Here is a 26,058-nt window from a genome sequence, read left to right as displayed (position 1 = left end):
CTCCTCATCGTATTTTGGTCTCTATTTTAGTTAGTGAGGCTGCATCTACCCCAACACAGAATGCAGAATCCTCGGAACGCTGTAACTTATTCCTCTCCCCAGCCTCCATTGCTCATTGACCATTCCTTCCCTGTTACCCTCCATAGTTCAGGCCTTCATCATCACTCCCCTGAACTCCACAGCCCCTTACCTGGTCCCCCTTCCTTCACCTGTCTTCTGCAATTCACGCTGTACCAGCCCCAGAGTTCCAGCTCTGAGACAGACCTCATTAAAATTCCGGTCACTGTGCCACTGTGCAGTTTTTGACGAATCATTCATCCTCACTATTCTGCGGTTTTCTCATTTGAAAACAACTATTTGCCTTTCCATTGTGGAAATGTGATGATGCTCAAATGCACACAGAACCCTTTTATTTCATACAGCACCATGCAACATTAGTCATTATCAAGATGTAAACCAGAGGAAGCCTAGTTGAGAAGAGTTGTAGGTAAGTGTTAGATATGATTGAGTTTATCCTTACATTTTCAAAATAATTTACATCAGTCATTGTGTAAAACGATGTATACGTAGTCCGGAATAAGATTGGGCCACATATAAAAAAGGAATTTGTCAGGAAAGTGGAAATCATTCATTACGTGATTATTTTTGTGTGCCACTATTTGCTAGGGTTGGGTGATAACGAGCAATGGGCTCATTCTGCTGGCTGTGATTTGAACCAATTAATCACAATGAGTTAGAGATTGAGAAAGGAAGTTTAACTAAATTAGCCATTGGCAAATCAGAAGATGGATGACTAATGTCTCAAACACCCATCTTCAAGCATTACAGAATCTTGAGGCAGTTATATAGGGAAGACGGACAGTAAGGAGGGGGTTTAGAAATGCACATGATAAACTCCGGGATCCCTTATTGTTCTTTTCCTCTGTTGATGATGATGAATATTCTACAGGTGTTCTTTCTTCCTGGAGGCCTTCTTATTCCCTGGGAAAATTCATTAAAATTGTTAAGAACAAAGCTATCAGAGCACCTCAGCAGGGGTATGTGCACAGGATCAGGGCCAGAAAATCATGAAAGCATGCAGCAATTTATAATGATCACATGCTAGAAAGATTTCAACTAAGAAAGTGTTATTCAGTGTAACAAGATGGCCTCACTTATGTTCACTTACAAAATGGCCTTACTTATGTTCACTTACGTGGGGACACAAAGACAAGGAGCTCAACATGTCTGTTCTGGTTTTACTCTCAGTATAAAGATGGCACACTCAAACTGGCACTCAAATTAGGTAGTGGATTCTGCCTAAAATGACAGCAGATTTATTAGTTGAAGAAACAAACTCAACGTATGGAAGACTACGAGCACCATGCTCTCGTTGCTGCTACTGTTTACCTACCCAAACCTAGCACCTTTTGAGCACTTACAAGAGCGAGGCACTGTGTTAAGCATTTAAAAACATTATTTTATTTAATCCTTATAACAATCCTGTAAGATTGAGCTATTATGGTCACTAAACATTAACATATATAAGCGTCTATAAAACTAAAAAAGATAGCTAAAATTAATTGGACAACTGTGTTATCCAAGCTGTGTTAAGTGATCTCTATTTTTTTCCATCCCTCAAAATAACCCTACGGATAGATATCTTTCCACTTTGCATACAGGGAAACTGAAGCATAAAAATAACTTGCCGTGTAGGATAGAGGATAGAGCTAGTTAATCGCTAAGCTGGCCTCTGGACCTGGGTCAACCGTTCCTTTGATAATAATATACATGTGCAAGTACAGTATGTTTTACGACAATGGATTCATTTTTTTATGTTGATTATTGGTGAGGCCCTTACCTAGGAGTGGCTACAATATTCTCTCTGTCCTGCTTTTCATTCTTTGTTCTTGTTTTCTAGTTTCTGAGTCAAATGCTGACCCACCTTGCAGTGCTCGGGGGCTATTTTCTGTATGATTGTTCAGACTTTTGCTTATTGCCTCTCTAGGCTGTGCTGTTTAAGAGTTGTATGCCTGATCTGAGAGGGTACGGATGCATTGGAAATGTGACTGGTTAGCATTCATCCAGTAAAGCTACTTGGATGTCACACGTGTTATACTTGCGCATCTCTAGGCCAACAGGGAAACTGTTTGGTAAGTCTTTTGAGATCCTTTATTAAATTATGCAAGTTTACTTTAAGATGACATATCTTTCCTAATAAAAAGAAGTTACAAATATATGATACCAGAATGAAACACTCAAAATAGGATTTGTTTCACAGATGCAGTGATCAGTGCATATCTGGGAAAACTATCTTAACTGCAGAGGAACAGATTATATGAATGTGTGTTGCTGCATCTGTTGAGAAAATTGGTCCCCTTCTTCAGATAAATAACTCATTCAAACAGAAGGCCACTTCTTTGTGATTTAAATTTAACATGCATTTAAAGAATATGTATATCTGTGGCAAGTGCTGTGAATAATCCTGAATGAATATACTATTGCTTAGGGCCACGTGTGGGAAAAGACTGACATAAATGAAAAACAAGGAGATTTTTTAATTATAGACAGTATAATATTGGTATACTATAGATAGATATTCACATGAGTGTATAATATATCATTGTCAATTGGGTCTGAAAAATAGATTTCTTTAGCAATGTATTGATAAATTGGAGTTTGATTGCTCATAAGTTAATTTCACAATAAAACAATATTTTGGAGGACATAAACATTACACCTCAGAGTGATTTAGAATACATGAAACAAAAGAATTTAAGTCGGAAGATAATGAGAAGATTTTTGTACTACGTGTTGATTTTCTATCAGCAAATTTGATGTAATCTGAAGTAGGTGTACAAATCACCATATGTTTCATTTCCATATATTTCTATATATTTACAAATAATAAATAAAAAATATAGTACTTATTAATCAGGGTAAGATTATATACAGATTACATACATTCCAGTTAATTTGAGTATTATTTTTAACCTTTCACATGAACCAGTATTCACATATATAAATGCTTGTGGTTGTTAGTGTCATTGAGTCGATTCTGACTCTCAGGGACCCTGTGGACAGCAGAGCAGAGCCCTGCCCGGTCTTTTTGTGCCGTCCTCTCACCTTCTGGCACTGTATCAGATGATGCTCCGCTGTCATTCACAGTTTTCGTGGCCAATGTTTTTGGAAGGAAGTGGGTGGCCAGTTCCTTCTTCCTAGTCTGTCTGTCTGGAAGCTCCACTGACACCTGTCTCCTATGGGTGACCCTGCCGATATTTGAAATACAGGTGGCGTAGCTTTCAGCATCAACCGCAACACGCAGCCACTTCAGTGTGACGACTGACAGACAGATCGTGTGGGTCCCTGACGGGGAAACAAACCTGGGCTGCGGTGGTGAGAGCACTGATCTTAGTCACTAGGCCACCAGGGCTGGCGATGCATAAATGTATTTGTCTATAAGTAATTTACTTTGTTTTGTAGTTATTAGAGGCATGTGCACATGTAATTTATAGACTGTCCTTTCAAAGGACAGATTGGTCAATGACATAATATGTAACATTTTATTTTATGTAAATGAGTTTTGTGTCTAACCAGCTTTAATTTATATAAATATTTTGATAATTATATTTTTAAATATAAGCATATTTATTGAATTGTTTTAATTTTAATCGGAGAATTCTTCTTTCTGGAATTAATTTATTTGAAATATTGATAGTGTATAGAAAATTATCATGGTTGATTTTGTTGTTGTTGTTATTATTATTGGTTTTTGTGATACAGAATGAATACCTAAGGAATATCTTGAACAGTGAACCTGCGGTATATTACTACTGACTATGTAACGAGTGAAACCCATATGAAATGTATGTTTGAGAAAAAGTATTTAAAGTATTAATCCATGTGAATTTTTCAAGTTTTACCTCGGCAATAATAATCATAGTAGTAGTAGTAAAAATAATTGAGAGATTACTGTAGCTAGAAACTATGCTAGGACCTTTATATTCATTTTTATTTTATTTATTTATTTTTATGGTGAGGAAGATTGGCCCTGAGTGAACATCTGTTGCCAATCTTCCTCTTTTTGCTTGAGGAAGATTGTCGCTTAGCTAACATCTGTGCCAGTCTTCCTCTACTTTGCATGCGGGACTCCACCACAGCATGGCTTGATGAGTGCTGCATAGGTCCACACCTGGGATCTGAACCCACGAACCTGGGGCCACTGGGTTCTGGAGCAGAGCCACTGAAGCTGAGCATGTGAATTTAACCACTATGCCACAGGGCCAGCTCCTATATTCATTTTTAAATGTTATCTTCATAATGTTTGTATGGGGTATTATCATTACATCTATTATAGAGATTAGGGTATTAAAACTCAGGCGGATTAAGTGACTTGCTCAAGATAATCTTACAAATAAGTGTTTGAGAAGTGAGTAGATTTTCGAGGAATGTCCAGGCATTGATAAATAATTTCATGTATTTGTTCATCAAAGACAAATCATGTGATTATGTTATTGTTCTTCGAATGAATTTTAAGAGGCTTCAGAATACACTGGAAGGAGTGATCAAAAACATTCAGAAAGCTGAATTTGTGATTTATTGGATTTTCTCTGCACACAGACCAGCAGATACTAGCGGAAGCTCACATAGAATCATGAAGATTATACAGACTTAGAGAAAATTAAGTAAGCTTCTTGTTTTTTGCTGAGAAAGATTCTCCTTGAGCTAACATCTGTGCCAATCTTGCTCTATTTTGTAAGTGGGCCGAAGTGGAGTGTGCCAAACTTAACCACTAGACCACAGGGCCAGCCCCAAAGTAAGTTTTTTTAATTGTTTATTTTGCAGTTTCCTAATGTTTTGCTTACTTGCATTGTCGCTTTTCATTTTTTATTTATTATTTTTTTAAAATTGTTTTCAAGTAAGCTCCAGTTTGATGCAAAATTACTATGATATTAATTAGCTTTCAGTGTATATGGTTTTTTATATATGAAATACAGAAAAGCAAAAAGAAAAGGTGAAAATTTAGAAAAGAAGGCAAAAGATCAAGAGAGTAAAAATAAGAACAATGAAATAGGGATCAGAGAGGAAATTATCTGTCAAACTTAGAGTCTTATAAAACTTCCTTTCTCAAATTCTTTTGATCAAAATTACTCACTAAAGGAAAATAAATCATCTAATATAGCCCCATCTGTTTAAAATCCTTGACAAATGCAGGAGCACTTTAGAATGAACTTTTATAAAGTGGCCCTTGGTTCTTTGAGTTTTAAGTGTGAGAATGGGAAGAGAATGGAACTAGGATGGTCTGTTAAATGAAGGCAGTAGGGATGACCGAGGGGGACCTTTGGGAGGGCAGGCTGCCATTCTGAGGTGGGAGCCAGGCAGGGGAAGGTAGCTGGCTAATGCAGAAAAAATGCAAGATGGGAAGTAATGATGAGACGCAACCAATGTGGGTCTACAGTGAGTCCAGAGTTCATAAAACTGCGGACATGAAAACACATTCAACTGAAAAGTTATGGTGAAGTCAGTTCATTGCGCAATTTAATAAGAATTATTGCAAGATAAATGTGTCACTTTTGCAATACAACTAAAGTTTTCAATTCTGGTTATTAATGTTTTCTCGATGAAGCTGGTCGGTAACAGGTTATCAGTCTACTGGCCAGGCTCAGGGGTCAGTCATGGTCCTTTTGTGTATACTAACCTGTTACGGTTATGACACCAGGAAAATATTCTTAAAGGCCTTCAGAGATGATACACAGAATCAAAAGATACATTAATTAGGACAATACCTAAACCCTAGGTATTGTAACAAGGCTTAATTATTGTGAAGCAGCAGAAAAATAACAAAAACATATGCCACACTCCAGTAGACTATGGTTAAATATAAGTAGGGATGTGTTTATCAGTGCATGATAATTAGAAGGCTGCTTTACCATGTGTATGTGGCCATGGACAGCAGTGTAAACATCCAGTTGCTGCCACCACAGACAGGCTCTGTGATGCCCAGTGTGAACATTTAGTAGGCAGAAAAAGGGCTCTGAATTATAGGAGAGCCATGAGGTGAATTCTTTCCTCCAGCCTAGACTAATGTGTGCTGTAGATGCTGCTGTCCCTGCCTCGTGGATTACAACTTTCCTCTTTATTTCTTCTACTCTAGCTCACGAAGGCCCCCGCATAAATTCTGCTGGCCTGGGATGTGGCTCTTCCTGGGCTAGACTTCACTCTCGGCAGAGGGGTTTACTTCTGTCCACGGGCTGTGACAGAACTGTGCACCGAAGATTCCGTGGTACTCAGCCTATCAGAGAGAGCCTTGAGCGTTCTGCTTTGTGATGCCTCAAGGGAAAGAGTGGTCTTTTGCTTCTCAAGCAGCCTCTGCTCCGCGGCCTTTGAGCCGTCAAAATGCCCCTGTCCTCTGTTCCAGCAGCCATTCTGGCTCATATGATGGCGATAGAAAACGTGCCGCCTCCTCCGCTTCGCAGTTTACCGAGTGAGTGGGGACAGCCGAGGGTCTGTCGTCGTTGTCAGCGGTGCTTACCCCAGTCATAAGAAATGGGGCGCTGGAGGGCTGGTGGGGACATGGGGAGTCTTAGCGACAGCACAGTGGACTGGAAAGAGCATGGATGTGCAAATACTTCTCCATCCCCCGGAGCCATTTTAATTCTCTAGGTCTCAAGTGCTTTACTTTGTAAAATGGGGAACTTCATGAACTCTCAGAGCTTCAAATAACAAATTCTGTTAAAGAGCAGAGAAGACAAAGGCTTGGAGAGGTCCCATGGCTCACCAGGGATCAGGCCCCTGGTTTCTGGCAAGTCTGTTAGAGCCTACCCAGAGTCAGTCTTTGTGAGCAAGTCAATATCTCATATTCACTAGGAGAACTCTCATTTAAAATTTTTAAGGTAAAAAAAAAAGAGAGATAATTCCTATTATTCTTGCTCTGAAATTTATTCCTATTTCATTTTATTTTCATTTTGTAAGCTTTGATTTACATCATATAGTTAATTAACATATTAACTATAATTAATATAATTAATATAGTATATTGAGTTAATATATTAAGTCAATAATTATAGAGTTAAATATTTTGACATTTATACAATAGATAGTATTTTCTTATTTTAGATATATTTTATTATTTTATAGAAAACTCAGAACATATTTCTCAAGACTTCTTGTCCTACCCTTTAATTCATAGATCCATTATTTGGTTACCAATATGCTGACTAACAATATGTAATAGTTCTACTGATGGCTGCAATTTAAAAAAATGTTTCAGATAACAGGGTAATAATTGTGACCCTTTCGACTTCAATAAAGCATTTACTCTATTATTTAAACATTCATTGAGGAAATTAATAGTGTTGATTTGAAGAAGCTAACCCATTTACTCGTTTATCTTCCTGTGAGAGTTTATTCTTCTAATTATATATATTTAATTAATGATCATAGTCTCCAGAGAAAAAGTTGCCACAGGCATCAGTTGATACCTCCTGAAGGGGTTTACTTATGTCTTGAACAGTGTTAGACAAAGTCTTTATGTTAAATTAATTCCCACATACATTGCTTTTATATGCTTTTATTATTGTGAAAAAATTCTTGTATGTAGTCAAAGTTCTATTTTTCAGTGAGAGTTGAAATAAACATCAAATATAATTTTTCCAAAAATCACAGCTTCTACTGCACAGATTTTATTTGTGCAAAAGAAAAAGAAGTCACACTAGGATGGTTTTTTTTAGCAGCCTAGGAAGTGCAGTAGCCGGGAGTTGAAAGATCAAATTAATTTAGAATCAGTGGGATGAAATACGTGCGCCCGCTGTAGTGTCTCCGAAGGACACTCGACTTGTATGAAGTGATTAAAAGATGAAAAATCAGCAGCAATTTAGATCTCAGAACTGAATAGAGCATAATGGAAAGCAGTGGAGCTCTGGATTTTCCCCGTAGAGCTTCCTGCTTGATGTTCTGCATCTGTGACTTCCCCTCGGGGACGTGTCCTGCGTGCTTAGTAACTGCCTTTGTGCTAACTGCAGCGAGACGACGGGTTCCCTTAGCAAACTCTGACTGTCACTGCTGAAGAGGTGATCTCATGTAGGCGTAGGTGAGGGTGCTTTCAATCTATAATACGACTGAACCGGAATTATAAGGCGGATGTGAATGGGGATGAGTCAGACTGCAATGGGCATAAACAGGAGGGTTCAGTTAAGGACCTTAAAAATTCCAGCTGTGTGCACATCCTTGTTTACTTTGGATGTGGTTAGTCAGGTTATGGTTGGTGAGTCATGTCCACCTTCTCTATAAATTTTAAATGTGAATAATGTTTATTGAGGACTTTCTGTAGTCATTGTGTAAGCATTTTGCACATTATGTTGTTTCATTTATTTCTCACAAGAACCTTATGAGATCTGTGGTAGGCAGAATAATGGTCCCCAATGATGTCCGTGCCCTAATGCCCTGATTAGGACATGAGCATGTGCCATGCTCCAAGGCAAGGGGGACTAAGGTTGCAGAGGGAATTAAGGCTGCTAATCAGCTGACCTTGAGATGAGAGAGTGTTCTGGAATACCCAGTGGGTCCACCGTTCACCACAAGGGTCCTCATAAGCGGAAGTGTGGTGTGTGAGTCAGAGCCAGACTGACGCGGGGTGAGAAAGGCTCAGCTGGCCATTGCTGGCTTTGCAGAGAGAAGAGAGAAAGGAGCAGCTGGGTAGCCTTTAGAAGCTGGAAAAGGCAAAGAAATGGGTTCTCCCTCAGAGCTTCCAGAAGGAGTGCGGTTCTGCTGGCAACTTGATTTTAGCCCAGTGAGACCTCTTTCAGGTTTCTGACCTCCAGAGCTGTAAGATAATAAATTTGTGTTGTTTTAAGCTGGTAAGTTTGTAGCAATTTGTTACAGCAGCAAAAGGAAACTAATACATGGTCCATTTTACAGTCAAGGATCGTGAGGCTTGGATTTCATGCTGAGGTTCACACAGTTGTCGAGTGTTCAAGACTCTTCATCGTTCATCCATATAATGGATGAATTTTCTCTGCTCATAAAGCAACCACAAAGTCAGCAGCACTCCAGTTTCTTCCTTACCCACCACCCTGAAATGCCTGTGCCTTTTACCCGTTAAGTGATGTATATCCATTTGTTGCATTTTACCATTTTAGCTACTCAGACACTCTTTTGATTTAAGGGAGAGAACATATCACACATCTTCAAACACCCTCAGCACTGTCTCCTTAACTTTGAAATTCAGACTCACAGATGCTCCAAGTGGTTAAGCTTCTCGAGTTGCTCACATGTTTTTTCTTTTAAAATTTCACATCTTTTCCTTCTTTACTCTCTTTAAGTTGGGTCTCAAGATTCTTCACAGCTTGCTAAACCTGAGAAAGAAATGATTGTTCTCAAGGGCAAAAAAAGTCATGCCACTTTTTATCCCAGATGAGAACTGTTTTCGAAACCTTATGGGTAGCAAAGCCTTCAGTAGTTTTCCCACCTGGGCGAAATGCATCTGGTCTAGGTACACACATGACCTCTTATTATTAGAAGTTGATTTCCTGAAGAGAGAAAAGGAAGAAAAATTGTCTTTAAAATTTTTTTTTATTTAATAGAAAGCAGGAAGCTATTTGTCTGGAGGAAACCCTTTTAACACTTACAATGAGGAGTATGGTCTGGTTGCTGCTTTCTTTGGGTCGGTTAGCTGTGCCTCTATTTTCTTCACGCTTATTAGGTTTGTCCTTCTGAGAAAAGACAAGTTCAAAAATGCGCCTTACATTTTGTTTTCTGGTTTATCTGGGAGAAGGAATTTCTGGTCTTCGGCAAAAGGTTTTTTGTTCTTCTTGTTCCAGTAACAAAAAGAGTTTCAGGTTCACAAGATATTTGTAGGCACATTTTGCTTATTCGAACATATAAGGATGTAGAAAGAAAAAAAGCATTCAAGGGAAGACCTGAGACACTTCAAGAAATTTAGAAACAAGATAATACTACTGAGTGAATGTTTTCTTTTGCTCCTTTTTCATTTTATGGCACACATTTACAGAAAACCTGAAAAAACAGTGTCCTCATTCCTAACACTTCAAGGGCGTTTCCTGTAATTTGAGAGAGTTTCAGTTCTAAAGATTAAAGGTGTTTCAAGATATATGTATTTCAATATATATATATATTTATCTGGAAAAGTGAATATTGCCCCATTTTAAAAAACCACTCAAATCCTAGGAGTGCAAGTAAGAAAAAGGGGGGCTTGTCAGTAGAGAAGAAAAACAGAAAAGCAGACTTTGTAATGTATAAAGAAAACAAGGTTGAAAAAACAGAGCTAAAAGAGATGAGAAGGGATATTCCAAGAAGGAATGAAAGATGGAAAAGATGGTTGAATGTTTGTGTTTTTCTTTCTGTGTGTATAATCAATAATAGTCCTTGTGGAAAATACCATTAGATAATTTAGGAAAAGAAATACTGAAAAATTATTTTCTCAACTTTACTTTTCAGTGTAAAAGTCATTTTTTTCTTTTTTTAAATCCTGAGGGAGAAAAGATGGATGTTTATTGAAAAAACAAGCACTTCTTTTTTCTTATCACTGTTATAACTGTCTCAAGGTATGTGTACTTTTTGTTAGAAAATCTTGAGTGCCCTTCAGAAATTAAGTTATAGTAGCTTAAACTTGAGCTGGATCATGACTAGGGGTTCCACCGGGAAACCCTGGAGTAAATTGCAATGCATTGCAAATCAGATTTCTCCATCAGAGGTCACACAAGGTTGCCCCCTGAGTTCAGGCTATCACTCTGTTCTTGACAGGCTGTCTAAGAAATACCTCCTGCATTCACCCTCTATTATCAGTCCTTCCACCGTCTAGCTATCTAGTCCTCCATCACCTTTGACTGAGCTGATCTCCGGTCTTCCTTCCATCACATATTGTGGACTAGATTACTTTTCTGATATGATGATGAAAAAAGGAATTTGATCATGTTAACTCTCCATGCAGAAATCGTCAGGGTCCTGTTCTCCTCCAAAACTTAGATTACAATCCATTTTCCTCAATCTGGCCATTTAAATTTTTCATGATTTGGCTAAAGTCTGTCTCTCGTGTCCTAGACTTCACTGATAGAACTCTCCACGACAGCCAGAATACTGTGACCAATGTTCTCTGAACCATCCGCGGCACTGATCGTCATTGGAGGACTTCCTGGATCAATAAACCATCCAGATGGCCACATTCGACACACGAGCTCAGAAGGATACAGGATAGGGTCACAGTCTTCCAGAGGGGCAGTGTCAGGTGTTCCCCTTTCATGGAAGCAGTTCTCACAGCTGTCTGAGCAGCAGCCCGCACATCCCTCATTGGTACCCCATGAGGTAGTTCAGGTTCAGGGTAATGAGAGTCGTATAGGTCAGGCGCTGAATCACCCTGGATTAAAAGTGTCATACTCCACAGGAGCCAACACTCTTATAAAAGTTCCATAGGCCTGTTTCCAAGTTTCCTGCACCGAACCTCTTAGTTACAAGAGTTGCTGTCCTCAGGGAAGCCCATTGCAATGACTCCTTATGAGATATTTGTAGACCATCTCTAGTTTGTCCTAGTCCAGATGCAGCTCAGTAATCAGGGATCATTGTTATCATAAGCAATGTTGCCTAGTAACCTTGAGAGTCTACCTTTATTGGGTCTCTAGGGAGCAGAGCTGAAGGGGAAAGTTACAAGTTACCCCATCATACTCGTCACCATACTCTCCTGCCTTAGCTCACGCTTCCTCTTGGGGTTCCCTTCTCTCCTGCTCTGTTTGTTACTATCGTTCTAGTTCTTCAAAGTTCTTCTCAGTGACTTTAACTTCCACAAAGGCTCTCCTGTCCTCTCTGGTGTGAAGTGATCTCTGTCGTATCTCTGAACTCCCTTAGCACGTATTCTGTACCCCTCCTATTATTCTTGTCACCTTTACCCTCACATTAGAGACCTCATATGCCTGTGCCTTAGGGGTGTGTTTCTTATTAGATGACTATCTGGACATAAGTGGTCACCCATTCGTGTCTCTGTATCTCCAATACCTAGCATGCAGGTGATTAGTAAATGGAAAGAAGAATAAACAAATCTCACATAATTTACGGGAATTTTGGTGAATAAGTCTCTTTTAAAAATTATTATGTAAATAACATGCATCAGGCACAAGAGAATATTGAAAAGTTGAGTAAGTCTTCCTCCCAACCAACACTCCTAATCTTATCTTCAGAAGTAACTATCATGAAAAAATACTTTTTCTTGATGTTTTCCATGCATATTTGTGTATGTATGTGTATATACACACATACATGTATACACACACCTGTGTGTGTATGTAAGAGTATGTGTGTATAATCTTATTGTTTTATACATTTGGTAGGGCATTTTTATTACCCTGTTTCATACTTTTATTTTTCACTTAACGATATTGTATATTATGAAGGCCTTTTCTTGTCAACAAATATGTAGGTACCTTATTCTTTTTTTTTTTTTTTTTGACTAAGGAAGATTTGCCCTGAGCTGACTTCCACTGCCAATCTTCCTCTTTTTTTGTATGTGAGCTGCCACCACAGCATGGCCACAGACAGACAAGTGGTGTAGGTCCATGCCTGGGAATCAAACCCAGGCCAGCAAAGCAGAGTGTATTTTACTTAACCACTAGGCCACCAGGGCTGGCCCTGTACCTTATTCATTTTAGTGGCTATATTATATCTCATTTTGTTTGAATACACCAAAATCTTGCTAATGGGTGTGTCAGTCTCCTCTTCAAACCCACTCTTCTGCTTTATGATTCTGGGACTAGGACTCTGCAAACTACGGTTTTTCCCAGGAAGACACTGGGCTTCCTATTAGGATCTCTCAGTGTGAGGGCTAGAGGGAGATTGGACGGAGGATGAAAGTTGAGGAAAGTGTTTATTCTTTTGTTCTCTGTGTCTGGTTTGCTCCTCCTGTGAGCGTCTCTCCAGCAAAGAGTCTTTCTCACCCAAGCAGCAGCTGTTCCTTCCAGCAGCAGCAGTTAATTCCATTTGCAGTTTTCCCAACATTCTTGGAAATAGCCTCATTGCACCCCCTCAAGAACCCAGAGCCTGCGACTCACACCCCGTCTTCAGAGAGCTGATCTCGGCTTCATAGGGCCATTGCTCCAAACTTCTAAGTTTTAGTAATTCAACCTCTTCCCTTTATCAGCAGAAACTGTGGTGGTAGCTGCTTTCTGCATGATGTTTGGTGTTTCCTTTTTGTCTCTTCAGTTCTCTAGTATCTGACTAACAGTTCTTTGTATCAGTTTTTTCCTTTAAAATAACTGATGTGGTTTCTGTCTCCTGACTGCTGGATCTTAACTAATACAGTAGGAATTTGTTTCTAGTTAGTTTTGAAGTTAAAAATCAAGGTTTATATACCTTTTTTAGTTGGTTTTCAAGTGTATTACTAGAACTGCAAGGCCAAAGGATGTGTGCATTTTAAATTTTGGTAACTATTGACAAATTGTCATCCAAAGAGATTGTCCTAATTTCTGGTCCCACCATCAGTTTATACAAGTTTCTATTTCACAACATTAATGCTAATATTATGTATTATAAAACAAAAATTTTGCTGATAAATAAGTTGAAAATAGTTTTTTTCTATTATATTGGTAATCTTTAATTCTGTATAAGTTTTGAGGAATATGAAAAAATGTTGACGTTAGTAAAAGATGTGTTATACATACACAATGGAATACTACTCAATCATTAAAAAGAATGAAATCTTGCCATTTGCAACAACATGGATGGACCTTGAGGACATTATGCTAAGTGAAAAAAGTCAGACGGAGAAAGACCCATACTGCATGATTTCACTTGTATGTGGAATCTAAAAAGCAAAACAAATGCACAAATAAAACAAAATTAATAGATACAAAGAACAGATTGGTGGTTCCTAGAGGAGAGGGGTTTGGGGAGTAGGCAACATGGATGAGGGGGTCGAGACATACAAACTTCCAGTTATAAAATCAATAAGTCATGGGGATGTAATGCACAGCAAGGGAACTATAGCCAATAATATTGTATTGCATATTTGAAAGGTGCTAAGAAAGTAAATCTCAAAACTTCTCATCACAAAAAAATTTTATTGAAACTTTGTATAGTGGCAGATGATAACTAGACTTATTGTGATCATTTTGTAGTCTATACAATATCAAATATCAAATCATTATGTTGTTCACCTGAAATTGATATAATATTCTATGTCAATGATACTTCAATTAAAAAAATAAAAACAGTTCTAATTTCTCTTTAAGTTTGCATTTCTTTACGAGGTTTAGAATCTTTTCATATATTTGTGGCCATTTGTATTTCTGTGAACTGCTGGGTTATGTCCCTTGCTCATTCACTGAGGTTTATTTTCCCTTGTATTTGAAAGAAATTTTTGTGTATGAAAGAAATTAGCCCTTTGGCATATACTTTACAAATGTTTTTCTCAGTTTGTATTTTTCTTTTATCTTTATGATTTTTGCATCACACAAAGCTTTTAGAATGCCTGTGTACTTTTTGTCCTTTGTTATTAATTCTTGTTTAGAATGTCATTTTCTATGCCAAGATTTAAACATAATTAATTCCCCCATGCTTTTTTTTAGTACTTATGTAGTTTTGTTTTTTAATATTAAGCTTGTTAAATATTTTGTGCATCTGGAATTTATTTTGGTTTAGAATAACGAGGTAGGGCTACAACTTAATATTTTTCCAAATGGTCAACCAACTGTTCTAACCTCATTTGTGGAGTAGTTTTTTCCTACTAATTTGAAATGCCAGTTTTTATTTTATGTTAATTTTTGTACGTATTTTGCATCTATTTCTGGACTCTATTATTTTCTTTTTCCACTTATCTCTTGTCTATTTATGCATTTGTGTTGAACTGTTATAATTTTTGAAGCATTATGATATATTTCAATATCTGGTAAGATTAACCTTTACTAATTACTCTTTTTTAGAAGACTTTTACTGGCTATTCTCCTATGTTTATTTTTGTATGTGAACTTTAGAAATATTTGGGCTTTTTCAACAAATAAACATTTTGGTATTTTAATTGGAAATGTGTTAAAGATTAATTTACAGAGAATTCACATCTTTATGATATTGAATCTTCCTACTCAAGAACTGGTGTCTTTACAATATTCCTACTTCCTACTTCCAATTTATGCAAATATCCTTTTATGCTACTCAATAAAATTTACTCCTAGGCATTTTATCTTTTTTCCTTGCTATTATGAATGATATTTTTTCTTATTGAATTCTCTTAACTTGTAAAAGTCATCATATGAGAAAGCTATTAAATTTTTTTAAACAAAATTTTTAAAAATTTCAAAACAACCACAGCTTATAGAAATGTTGAAAGTTCTGTATAAAGAAACTTAATTTTCCAAAGCCATTTGACACTATCATCCATATATATTTTTATGCGTATTTCTTAAAAGTGACAATCCCTTACATAATTGCAATACATCCATCAAAATCAGGAAATCAACACAGACAAATTTTTGTAATCTAATAGTTAGACCGCATTTGAATTTAGCCAGTTGTTCTGATAATGTTCTTTGTAGTAAGAGGATCCAATTCAAAATCTCGTGTTGCCTTTCTTCAGCCTTGTTTCTTCAGTCTCCTTCAGTCTGGAACAGTTCCTCAGTTTTCCTGACCTCTCATGACCTTGATGCTGGGCGATTACAAACCAGTTATTTAGTAGAATATCCTTCAATTTGGGTCATCTGAAGTTTCCTTATGATTAGATTCAAGTTGGAATCCTTTGGCAGAAATGTCATACAAGTGGTTCTCTGTTCTCCTTCCATCTTATCAGGTGGCACATGATTACAATTTGGCTCACTTAATGATGATATTCACTTTAATCAATTGGTTAAGGTGGGATTTGGAGAGCTTCTTTGCTGTAAATTTAAATTCATTCTTTTCCCTTTTGTAATTAATAAGTGTTTTGTGAATAAGTATTTTGAAGGTCTATAAATATCCCATTTCTCATAAAATGTTTCATCAATCAATGGATAATAAATAAATGTAAACTTACGGTTTCCTAGTTTGCTCAAAGGTTTTTAATGAGTTACTCTCGTTATATATTTTGATGCCCAAATTGTTCACGGTTCAGCCACTGGGAGCGCCTTCAAGTTGATTTAAGCATGTCTTTGCTTTCTGGCAGAACAGGATTTCTCAGGCTCATCTCGCGCTTTCCTTGTCTGAGCCCGGGAACCAGCCGCTTTCCTGAGGAGCCCTGGTCCATTTTAAGCAGAATTGCATCTAGAAGTCGAGATCTAGTTGCTATACGTGTTCAGCGAGGTTAGGGTGTCACTGCTCCCAGGCCCTCTCGGTGGTCAGATCTAAGGAATGCAAATTTACATTTGTGTTTGTTTGCATATCAATTTATATATGTTGGAAACTATGAGTTTAGATCAATTCCTCCACTTCCAGTGCAACTCTTCAGGGTACATTCCGGTCTTCTTCCTTTCTGTGTTTGCAACTCCCTTCTCTGAAGCAGGACCTTCCTCCTAGTAACTTTTCTATAATACTGTTGATCAGTTTCCCTCTTTGTAGCCTGTCTTCCATATTCGCTGCCGCCCCACCCCGACTAAGGGTGGAACACTCAGCACTGGGGCATCCGCTCCCCCTCCTACCTCACGTGATTGCTATCCTACCCTCCTCAGCCTCTGATCTTCTGCAGGGGCCCAGCCACATGTATAGATGCCCTCCACACCCTGGTCTTGGCCATGTCGACACCCTCCCTTTCGCTCCCACCTACAGCTGGCATTGATGCCTACCTTCCCCACTATCCCAATGGCTTTAGGACTCAATTGTTCAGAGAAAAGGGGCAAGCTGTTGAATATATAGTTACTTTTGTAAGCACCCACTTGAGTGAATACTCCTAATGGGCTTCCATTCTATTCAGTTCTGTTTTCTACCTATATAATTATAATATTAACAAACAATATTTTTGTCTCTTTTTTCAAAGTTTTGTAACTTGTGTATTTCTTTTATAAAATTGTGTTGCTCAGTACTTCCAGAAATTTGGAGCACTAGTGGATATTTTTATCTTGTGTTTGAATTTATGCTATTGCTTCTACTGTTTCAAATTAAACATGATGCTGTCTTTTGGTTTGATATATTCATCAGGTTAAGAAAAGAAACTTTTTTCTACTTAAATTATTTAAAAACAATACTGAATTTTATTGAATACTTTTTCTGTATCTGTGAAGATTATGATTTTTTAAATTTTGACGTAAATTATATGTTATATTTTGTAATTGAAATTTCTTTGAGTTACTTGGATAAATCTTTGTTGTATCATATTACTGTTATTGTGTTTCTGGACATCATAGACTTATAATATTCATTTTTATTTATGAATGAAGTCAATCTCTGGTTTTCTTTTTCATGCTATCCTCGTCACATTTGGATATCATTGTTTTGCTTGCTTTATCAAAGAAATTTGGAAGCTTTTCTTTTGTGTTCTGAAACATTTAACTGGCATTAGAATTATTTATTCTGTAAAGATTTCACTGAATTCACTTATGAAAATACTTTGGTGCATTTGTGTGTGTGGCAGGGAGAAATTGCTGTGAGATTATTCTCCATTTCTTTCAAGGCAACTAACTTATTTAGATTTTGTCTCCTATCTGGGGTCCATTTATGTAGTATGATTTTCCTGAAGAATCTTTCTTTTTATTCAAAGTTTTAATTATTTTGGTATATAGTTGTGTAAAATACCCTTTTGATTTCCTTGATAATGATATTTATAGTTATTTACCAATTTTATGACCTTGAGTACCTATGACATTTTTTCCTTGTTTAAATAAGCCAGCAGTTGTTTTCCTTCAAAGAACTAGCTTTTGAATTTGCTTACTTTTCTACAGTTTTTCCTGTTTCATAAATTCATTAATTTCTGCTCTTCTATTTTCTCCCTTTCATTTCACTCATTTATTTTAATTCTCTTTTCCTAACTTCCTGAGTCAAATACTTAATTCTTTTGATTTTATTCTTTCTCTTTTCTTGTAATATAAATATTTTGGAGAATGTCTTTTCTCCAGAGAAAGACTTTAATTATATTCCGTAGGTTCATGAAAACATCCACTATTTTTACTTCCTTGATATTTTGTAGTTTCAGTTTTGATACTCTTTGATTTAAGAATAAATTTGATATATGATTAACATTTCATTAATTATGTAAAGACTTTATATCCTCAGTGAATCATTTCTACTTGATTTTTGGACAATAAGGAAGGGAAGTTACTGTGGAGGGTTTTTTTGTCTCCATTTATTCCTGCAATTTTTGCTTTATGAATTTCAATGCCATATAATTTAGAACACAAAAATATTTAATAGTCAGACTCAGTGCTTACACTTCTATTTCTTGATTTATCAACTTTCGACACTGGGTATTCACAACCTAGTATGAAATGAGAAAAGTTTTCCTCTTGACATCTTGATTTAATTACTAAGAATCTTAATGTCTAAGTCTTTGGCTAGTTACATTCACATCTCCAAATATTATTCTTAAGCCTCCATTATTTTAAAATATTCTATAAAACTGTAACTACTGGGGCTGGCCCCGTGGCTGAGTGGTTAAGTTCACGCGCTCCCCTGCAGGCGGCCCAGTGTTTCGTTGGTTCAAATCCTGGGCACGGACATGGCACTGCTCATCAAACTACGCTGAGGCAGCGTCCCACATGCCACAACTAGAAGGACCCACAATGAAGAATATACAACCGTGTTCCAGGGGGCTTTGGGGAGAAAAAAAAAAAAAAGAAAAAATAAATCTTTAAAAAAAAAAACAAAAAAAACAAAAAACTGTAACTACTAATTATATGGTATGTGAGGGAATCTGTGCAAATGTGTTTTATGCTTCCAATTTGTTAGTCATTATTGTTTACACTACTTCCATTGGAATCTATGAAGAACTTACATGTTTTAAGGCTTACAGAATCTACATAACCTTTATTAGTATAGTGTCCATACTATCAAGCCTTAGTTGTATGTTTATCAAATGATATTTTTCAAAGAGGGCTCATGGTATTTTATATTCTCTAAGGTCTTCTATTTATTTATTACCTTTATGTCTATTGGAGAATAAAATTCACAAATAATGTATATGTATTTTTTCCTGAGATTGCCTTGCGGTTTGCCAGAACTTTCCTGTGGAGAAGACCATGGCCAAACGGAGTTTTCATACTACAAGTGTGAAAACTTTCTCTTTTGGCTGGTGCTAAAATAATTGTCTCTTTATCTTTGAAACATAGTGACATGTAGTTACTAACCTAGTAACATCTAGTCTCTTTGTAAATCATGTATTATGCTCTCTTTCCCTTTTTGGGCCATGGTATTTATTTAATTCTTCAGAATCAAGGCCTTATATTAGAAAAGTGTTGTTATTTTATATGTTTGAGCACTTTTTTCCATACCATTTTTTCTGTTTTCTTACTCAGGAACAATTTTCACGTGTAGTATCTCTTTTCCGTCTTCATTTATCCTTTTCTTCTTTTCTCTTCTCTATTTATTTGAGCGTGTTAGCCTCTATGTTCTGTGATTATATTTTCTTAAATCTTTATTGTCATTTTTGCTGTTTCTAACGTGGATTTTATTTGTTATAATTTTATCATTCTCTTCTTTCCTGAGGATAGCCTGTTCACTTGTAATTTCTTCTATTGCTTTATTTGTATTTAGCGCCTTATAGCTCTTTACTTTTCTTTCATCAAGCATGTGTGTGTGTGTGTGTGTGTGTGTATGTGTGTGGTTGGGAAAGATTTCTCCCCACATCTTGGCATATTTCTTTTTCTGATGCATATTATTTGATTTTTATTTGATAAGTTAATCATTTTTCATGTTTTCCCTTAGAGTATGTCATGCCTAGGGTTATTGAATGATGGTTACATTTTGAAGGTAGATTACTTGCTTGGAAAAAAATAGTGGTGAGGAGTGACTTGGCACGGCAGACAGGCTGAATTTTCTTGTTTGGTAACTTTGAACTCTTAATCATCAACTGTGTTCTGTACTCTTTCCTAAATGATCTGTTTCTCATTGGTGCTGTCAGCATTCATATTGCAAAGGTTTCCCAGTAGTGATTTGGCCTCTGTTTACTTCTCTCCGGTGACTGAGATCACTTACTTCTGTGTTGATGCCACCTAACATTTGTCCTCTTTCTCACCGCCACAACAATCTGACCCTTAAAAAAATATGAGTGTATGTGGGATCCTTGTTCGGCCCTACATTCCATGTATATCGTGGGTTTGCAATGCCCCTTAGTCTGTCCATGTCTCAAGAAAGCCCCATTCCAAGGGAGGTTTCATTGTTGTACCTTTTAGGGCTATTCTGCTTTCTCCTGGAGAACTCTGCCTATTTCCTCAAACACGAGAAGTATGAATATGCTTTTGTGTATTCTTTAAAGTTTATTGAATTCGTACAATTTGATATTTCTCAGAGTTTGTAGTTAGGAAACATGCTAATTCTCAATTTTAATGAAGGTCAATTTTTTCCCCCTCTTTCTACTCTTTATTTTATTTAGTGGGCTCTTTTCATGATGCATAGGTTTTGAATGGCAAAAATGGCATTGACGTGGTCTTCAGTCTCATGCAGAATGGAGGTAAAATGATTAGAGTACGATACCCTGCAAGGGTCAGAGAGCTTTTTAAGAGTATTTAGTAGGTATTCTTTGCCATATTTGTTAAATGCAACTTTATTTTAATTTTCCTGCCTTCATTATTTTTCTTTGATTTTATGTGCATTGCATACAATGGACCCTCACCTGACATATTAGAGCCATGTTCTTATTATTTATGCAATATAATTTAACAAATAACATATATTTAGATCCAAATGCTATGATAAGTTCTAGTGTTTTATACATGAGTATATAGTGGACCCCCTCCTTGGGGGATTGTAACAAATTGGAAGAAACATTAAGTATAAATAAAAAGTCATTAAAACACAATGGAAAAAACAACTACCTTTTTCTAGAGAAGAGAAGTTTAAAAATTGTCACAGATAGGTTAACTTCAAGGTGGATCTAAACAGACGGATGAGTTTTTTTTAAGTTGAGAAAGAACCAAAGAGAACCTTACGTTGAAAGGAAAGGGTGTCTTCATGGAGTAGCCAGAACGTGTGCTGTTGAAAGATGGAGGGTAAAGGGCACCAACACAGGTGGTGGCGGCCAATGAGGCCATAGAAGTCAAAAGGCGTTGTATTCCATACAAAATATTTAAACGTTAGCCTGTAGAGGCTTAGAATGATTTTAAGCAAGAAACGTATGTAATCCCATTGGAATTTTAGAAAATACTGTGATCGTTGTGTGGAGGATGGGTTGGAAAGGAAGTTGGAGTCAGGAGAATAGATAGGAGGTTATCGTAGTAGTGCCGATGAGGCTCAAAGAGAGTCTGGAACAAGATACTGACGTGTTGCATGCATGTAGCTGGTACTCCTTCACAGTGTGCACGTGGTGTGGCCCTATTTGGTGGCTCTGTCATTGGGATCAGATAGGACATATTTGAAACGTATTTAGGATACATTTTGAAAGAGAGAATTGATGGCCTTCATTACACATTGGTCCTGACGGGGAAAGAGTAGACGTGGATCCCAAGGTTGGTGGTAGAGTTATGGAAAGTGATAGGGATTTTCTTAACCCAGATGGAGAATTCAGAAGGACGATCAGGTTTTTGAAGGAAAGAAGTATGAGAGGAATTTTAAGTGAAGCTTTGGTTATCTTGAGTTTGACTTTCCTGGATGATGTTCGTGTGAAAATTGGTGGAGCTCAGGCTAGAACTGGCAGATCCTATATTTTCTCCTGTGCAGCTTCTTGTTCTGCACGTTAGTCCTGTGCTAGAATTAGCATAAGAACTGTTATTCTTAGTACAAAAGTTTGTTGATAAAGTTTCTGTTGCTGTTGCTGCTAAACTGCTTCTTTGAGCTCTGAATATTGAATTAAGCAAAGTTCTGCTTATCGTTGGATTATTTATTAGAGTGTACACTGCAACACTTTGAAGAGGCCTCAGCCCTCTGTTTTCTAGCTGACCATACTCTGGTATTTCCACGTGGTCATGGTCACCTTTTCTCTTTGGCTCCGCGTTCATCCCTTTTCCTTGCCCTGTAGCCACTCCGACGAGCCTAGACTCATGATAAGCAGCAGTGTGCATTTACAATATTTCTAAGGCTTCACTTATCTTACCGCTTCCTCTTAGCTTTTTGCAAGGGGTATTTACCTACCTTTTAAGCTTGTTGAGGGAAAATAGTTTAATTTTAACACTCACAAAACACATTTTTAACAAATCTTTATAACCCCATCACAAGCATACTTAAATCCCTATACCGCACAAATATGAAAAATATATATCTATGCCTGAACAAACATTAATACGTATAAACAAAGGATCACAAGCTATCACTCAGATAAAATACGGGATTTTAGTTTTCTCTCTTTCAAGAAATATAGTGGGCCTTTTATCAATAAAGATAATTGGTTTTTTAATTGTACCATGGATTTCTAGTTTAGGATTAACTTTATAAGCACCTTTTTATATCAGCTTTTAATCCCCTTTCAAACTTAGTCTGGTCAAAATCCTCGATTTTATCCCCATTATAGGGTTAAGACCCCTCTACTTCTGTCAAAAGCTCGGCTAGGACATAGTCATGTGGGGGAAACAAGATGGGAACACAAATGTGAACTTAGTACCCTGTGAAACTCTGTAAGTTTTATCTCTGTATTAATTTTGATCATCAGAAAATCTCAACTTCTGGTCTTTACCGAGTTACAATTTCATATTGAAACCTTTTGGCTTTTTTCTTTTTAACGAGACTGCTTCAAAGACAAGATCCATTATGTTGCTCAGCACTTTTGTGACAAATGCCTCTTGGAAATGAGGCTCAGTGAATCCCCACCCTTAAGGGCTGTAGCTTTTCTCAGGTGATGGGATGTTTCAATTTCTCTCTCTCTGCTGGCAATTCTTAGTCTTATCACATCTGTCCTGTGATTTTTATTTTTTTGTGAGCTGCTTTAGCTGCAGGATGAAGATAGTTACTTTTTAACATCCTTTTTTTAGTTAAGTTTTTCTCAAAACTTGACGTTTTCCCCAAATCTCTTTGGCATCATATTCCTTTCCTGTCCACACCTGTCACCAGGGCTATTTCTAACCCTGTATTAAACTGGGTCAGGAAAATGGACTAAATCAATACTTCATAGAAATCTCGTCTTAATTCATGTATCTAAAAATCTACTATTATTAAGATTTTGTATAATGTCCTATATCAGTGACATTACTATCCTAAAAGTATTTTTGTTGTAATCTAACTGCAAATTTTCTCATTTAAAATTATTTCATATGATGCTAAAATGCAATTAGGTTATTTTTTGTTTCTTGAGGCCTCACTGAGTAATGTAGGTAAGAAAATGCCTGAACCATGTAATTGATATTTTCAAATTTATTAAATGTTATGACCTATGTGGATAGCAATCAGTTTTCTGTTTAAATTTTACTTAGTTCAATTTCATATTTAGAAAGTGGTATCTGTTATTGATGGTTAATTTTTAGATCACAAAAGGCTTAAACAAAAAGTCAAATTTTATGATTCAATACCCTGAGATTAAAATGGGTAAATCTGGACATACCAAATTTCAGTTCTTCACTATTGGGATGTGGTCAATGAATACATTTTTAAGAGTTTTAGAAATGCATTAAGCCACTGATTTTCTCAAAGTCTTTTCACTAAGGGAAGGAATAAGGGGCATGCCGGTATTTATTACTGCTTTCTGCTTTGCAGTATTTCTAACAGAAAGCATTCTCCTGGAGCAAGGAGAGGGCCTGAGATGTGAGTGCCGGTCACTGTAACGAGGCTGATTGTGCTTGATACTCTCTCTTCCTTTCCTTTCCATCTCCTGTGAAGGACGTCAGTTCTTGCTAGCGCTGAAGGAGACTCACAGTTAGTTTGCTTCTTGGCTGTAATTACTTTTTGCGCTTAAAGGGTCTTGTGTGATTTGCTCATACTTGAACTTCTGAAGGAACTGTGAACGGACTCCAAACACTGGAAGGTACTCTGAAGAGGGGCTGGCCAAAGAGGGAGGCCTGTGTGGGGGTGAATGAAAATTGCCGGTATTCCAGAGACAGACAGACAGCGACAGAGACCCCGAGAAAACTCTTGTTTGAATTGTCACGTCTGGAGTTCTGGAACCAGTTCACATTCTGAGGGTATAGGATGAGAATTCTGAAAGGCTACTTCTAGAGGAGTGACATCATATGACAGATATAAACTCCCATATTTGCTGACTTTAAACAGACAAACAATCCTAGACCAGATTTGACATCAATGAAAAACACTGAATTCTTTCCTCATTTCAATCATCCCTACTCAATTCTGCTTGTGTATCAAAGACACAATACCTCACTTCCATAGTCACTGAATTCTTTTACTTTGATGAATGCTTGCAATTAAACTCTACTTACACACTTGGTTAATAAGATTACAGAAAATTACTCACACTTTTAATTGATTTTTTTTTTTGCAGGCTTGAAAATGTCTAGGCACATTGATTATGGTCAGTTGAACGCATTATGCCAGACGAGAGGACTACAATACAAGTAAGTTATTCATGCATCTTTTTCTGTCGTTCAAGTGAATATAAATATGTTTGTTTCATGGATAAATTAGAGTAATAAAGCAGTGTTGACTCTCATAGGTACCTGATTCACCACACAGATAAAAACATTTGAAAACCTGGGAGTTATTCCTCCAGATTGAAGGGACAGAATATATATGTCATATTTTAAGGAAACAATTCAGTTTGAAGCAAACATAACTCATCCCTTGCTGGGCCCTTTCTGGTACTTAAAAAGCAGTCATAAGGGGAAAAAGCTTTAAATGGTTGAAAACACTAATCCTGAGTGAAAGGAGGACTTTAGCAGTGCACTAGGGATGGCCAGCTGAAATAGGCTAGAGTCAAAGAGCCTGGAAATATCACAGAGCAAAGCCCAGGATTCCTAAGATGTGCGATACTTGAAGATAGAATTTAAAAACACATATTTTCTTGCCAACTCCTTTCCCCAAGTCGGATTTTTGAAATTATAGTACTAGTTGGTTTCTTCCACATCCGTCAGTCTACCCACCCTCCCACCTTTCTTCACTAAGGGAGGACCTTGCGTCATTTTTTATGGGACTGCTGAAAAAAATGCCCTAAGTGGACAGACTTTCCCTCTCTACTTTAAAACATCTCTAAGTCACTTCCTCTTAATTATTTCACATTATTTCTATATCTTCATCTATGTTTCCATTCCTTCTTTCTCAGAGAAAGGCAGGAGGGCATGCTTCCTTAATATTCCAAGGGTTTCTCCAAGAATGATTTTTTTTTTCTACACACTCTTGCATCCTCCTCCCTCCCAGTGACTTTGGGCACAGGGTGAAGAATTCAGTCCATGAAGTCTGGAGTCAGACCTCCTGGTGTGAATCCTGGCTCAGCCGCGTACCAGCTATGTGACCTTGGACTGGTTACTTAATTTCTCTGTGCCTCAGTTTCCTCATTTGTAAAATGGAGATAATAGCAGTACCCATTTCAAAGAGTTCTTAGGATGATTAAATGAGCTAACGTATGTAAAGTCAGCAGAGTCTGGCACACAGTAAAAGCTATATGTGTTTATTATTATTATCGCTGTTGTTCAAGCTCATCCAAGTTTTTAACTGTTGAACTTGTCTTATATGCTGGTCCCTTTTCTAACAAACAAGAAGTTAGTTAGGCTTTGGGAGCTGAATTCCTTCTTTCCTCTCACTTTCCTTTGCTTTCCAGCTCAGATATATTTTTTTTATTTGAGTTCATAATAGTTTACGTCGTTGAAATTTCAGTTGTACATTATTTCTTGTCTGTTACTACATAAGTGCTCCCCTTCACCCCCTGTGCCCACCCCCCCAACCCCATTCCTCTGGTAACCACTAAACTTTTTTCTTTGTCCGTGTGTTTGTTTATATTCCGCATATGAGTGAAATCATCTTGTGTCTGTCTTTCTCAGTCTGGCTTATTTCACTTAGCATAATTCCCTCCAGGGCCATCCATGTTGTTGCAAATGGGGTCGTTTTGTCTTTTTTATGGCTGTGTAGTATTCCATTGAATATAAATACCACATC

The 26,058-nt window shown here is 37.1% G+C and overlaps 1 protein-coding gene across 4 annotated transcripts in view; it reads left to right on the top strand.

Annotated features, from left to right (window-relative positions):
* The first annotated feature begins 6,133 nt into the window (after nucleotides 1-6,133).
* CNBD1 (cyclic nucleotide binding domain containing 1) overlaps nucleotides 6,134-26,058 on the top strand; it is a 409,209-nt gene continuing 389,284 nt past the window's right edge. For 2 of the 4 annotated variants that reach the window (XM_070221378.1, XM_023648351.2), the window contains exons 1-2: nucleotides 6,134-6,463; nucleotides 24,452-24,524. In XM_070221378.1, coding sequence (XP_070077479.1) covers nucleotides 6,376-6,463; nucleotides 24,452-24,524 — 161 coding nt within the window. In that variant the 5' untranslated portion in view covers nucleotides 6,134-6,375. The remainder of the gene's footprint in view (nucleotides 6,464-24,451; nucleotides 24,525-26,058) is intronic. The other 2 variants (XM_070221377.1, XM_023648348.2) reach the window with 1 other exon arrangement.

The sequence above is a fragment of the Equus caballus genome, chromosome 9, assembly GCF_041296265.1.
Source record: "Equus caballus isolate H_3958 breed thoroughbred chromosome 9, TB-T2T, whole genome shotgun sequence".
NCBI classification, from domain to species: domain Eukaryota; kingdom Metazoa; phylum Chordata; class Mammalia; order Perissodactyla; family Equidae; genus Equus; species Equus caballus.
The sequence above is the reverse complement of the archived record's forward strand: the minus strand, read 5'-3'. Positions and strand labels throughout refer to the sequence as shown.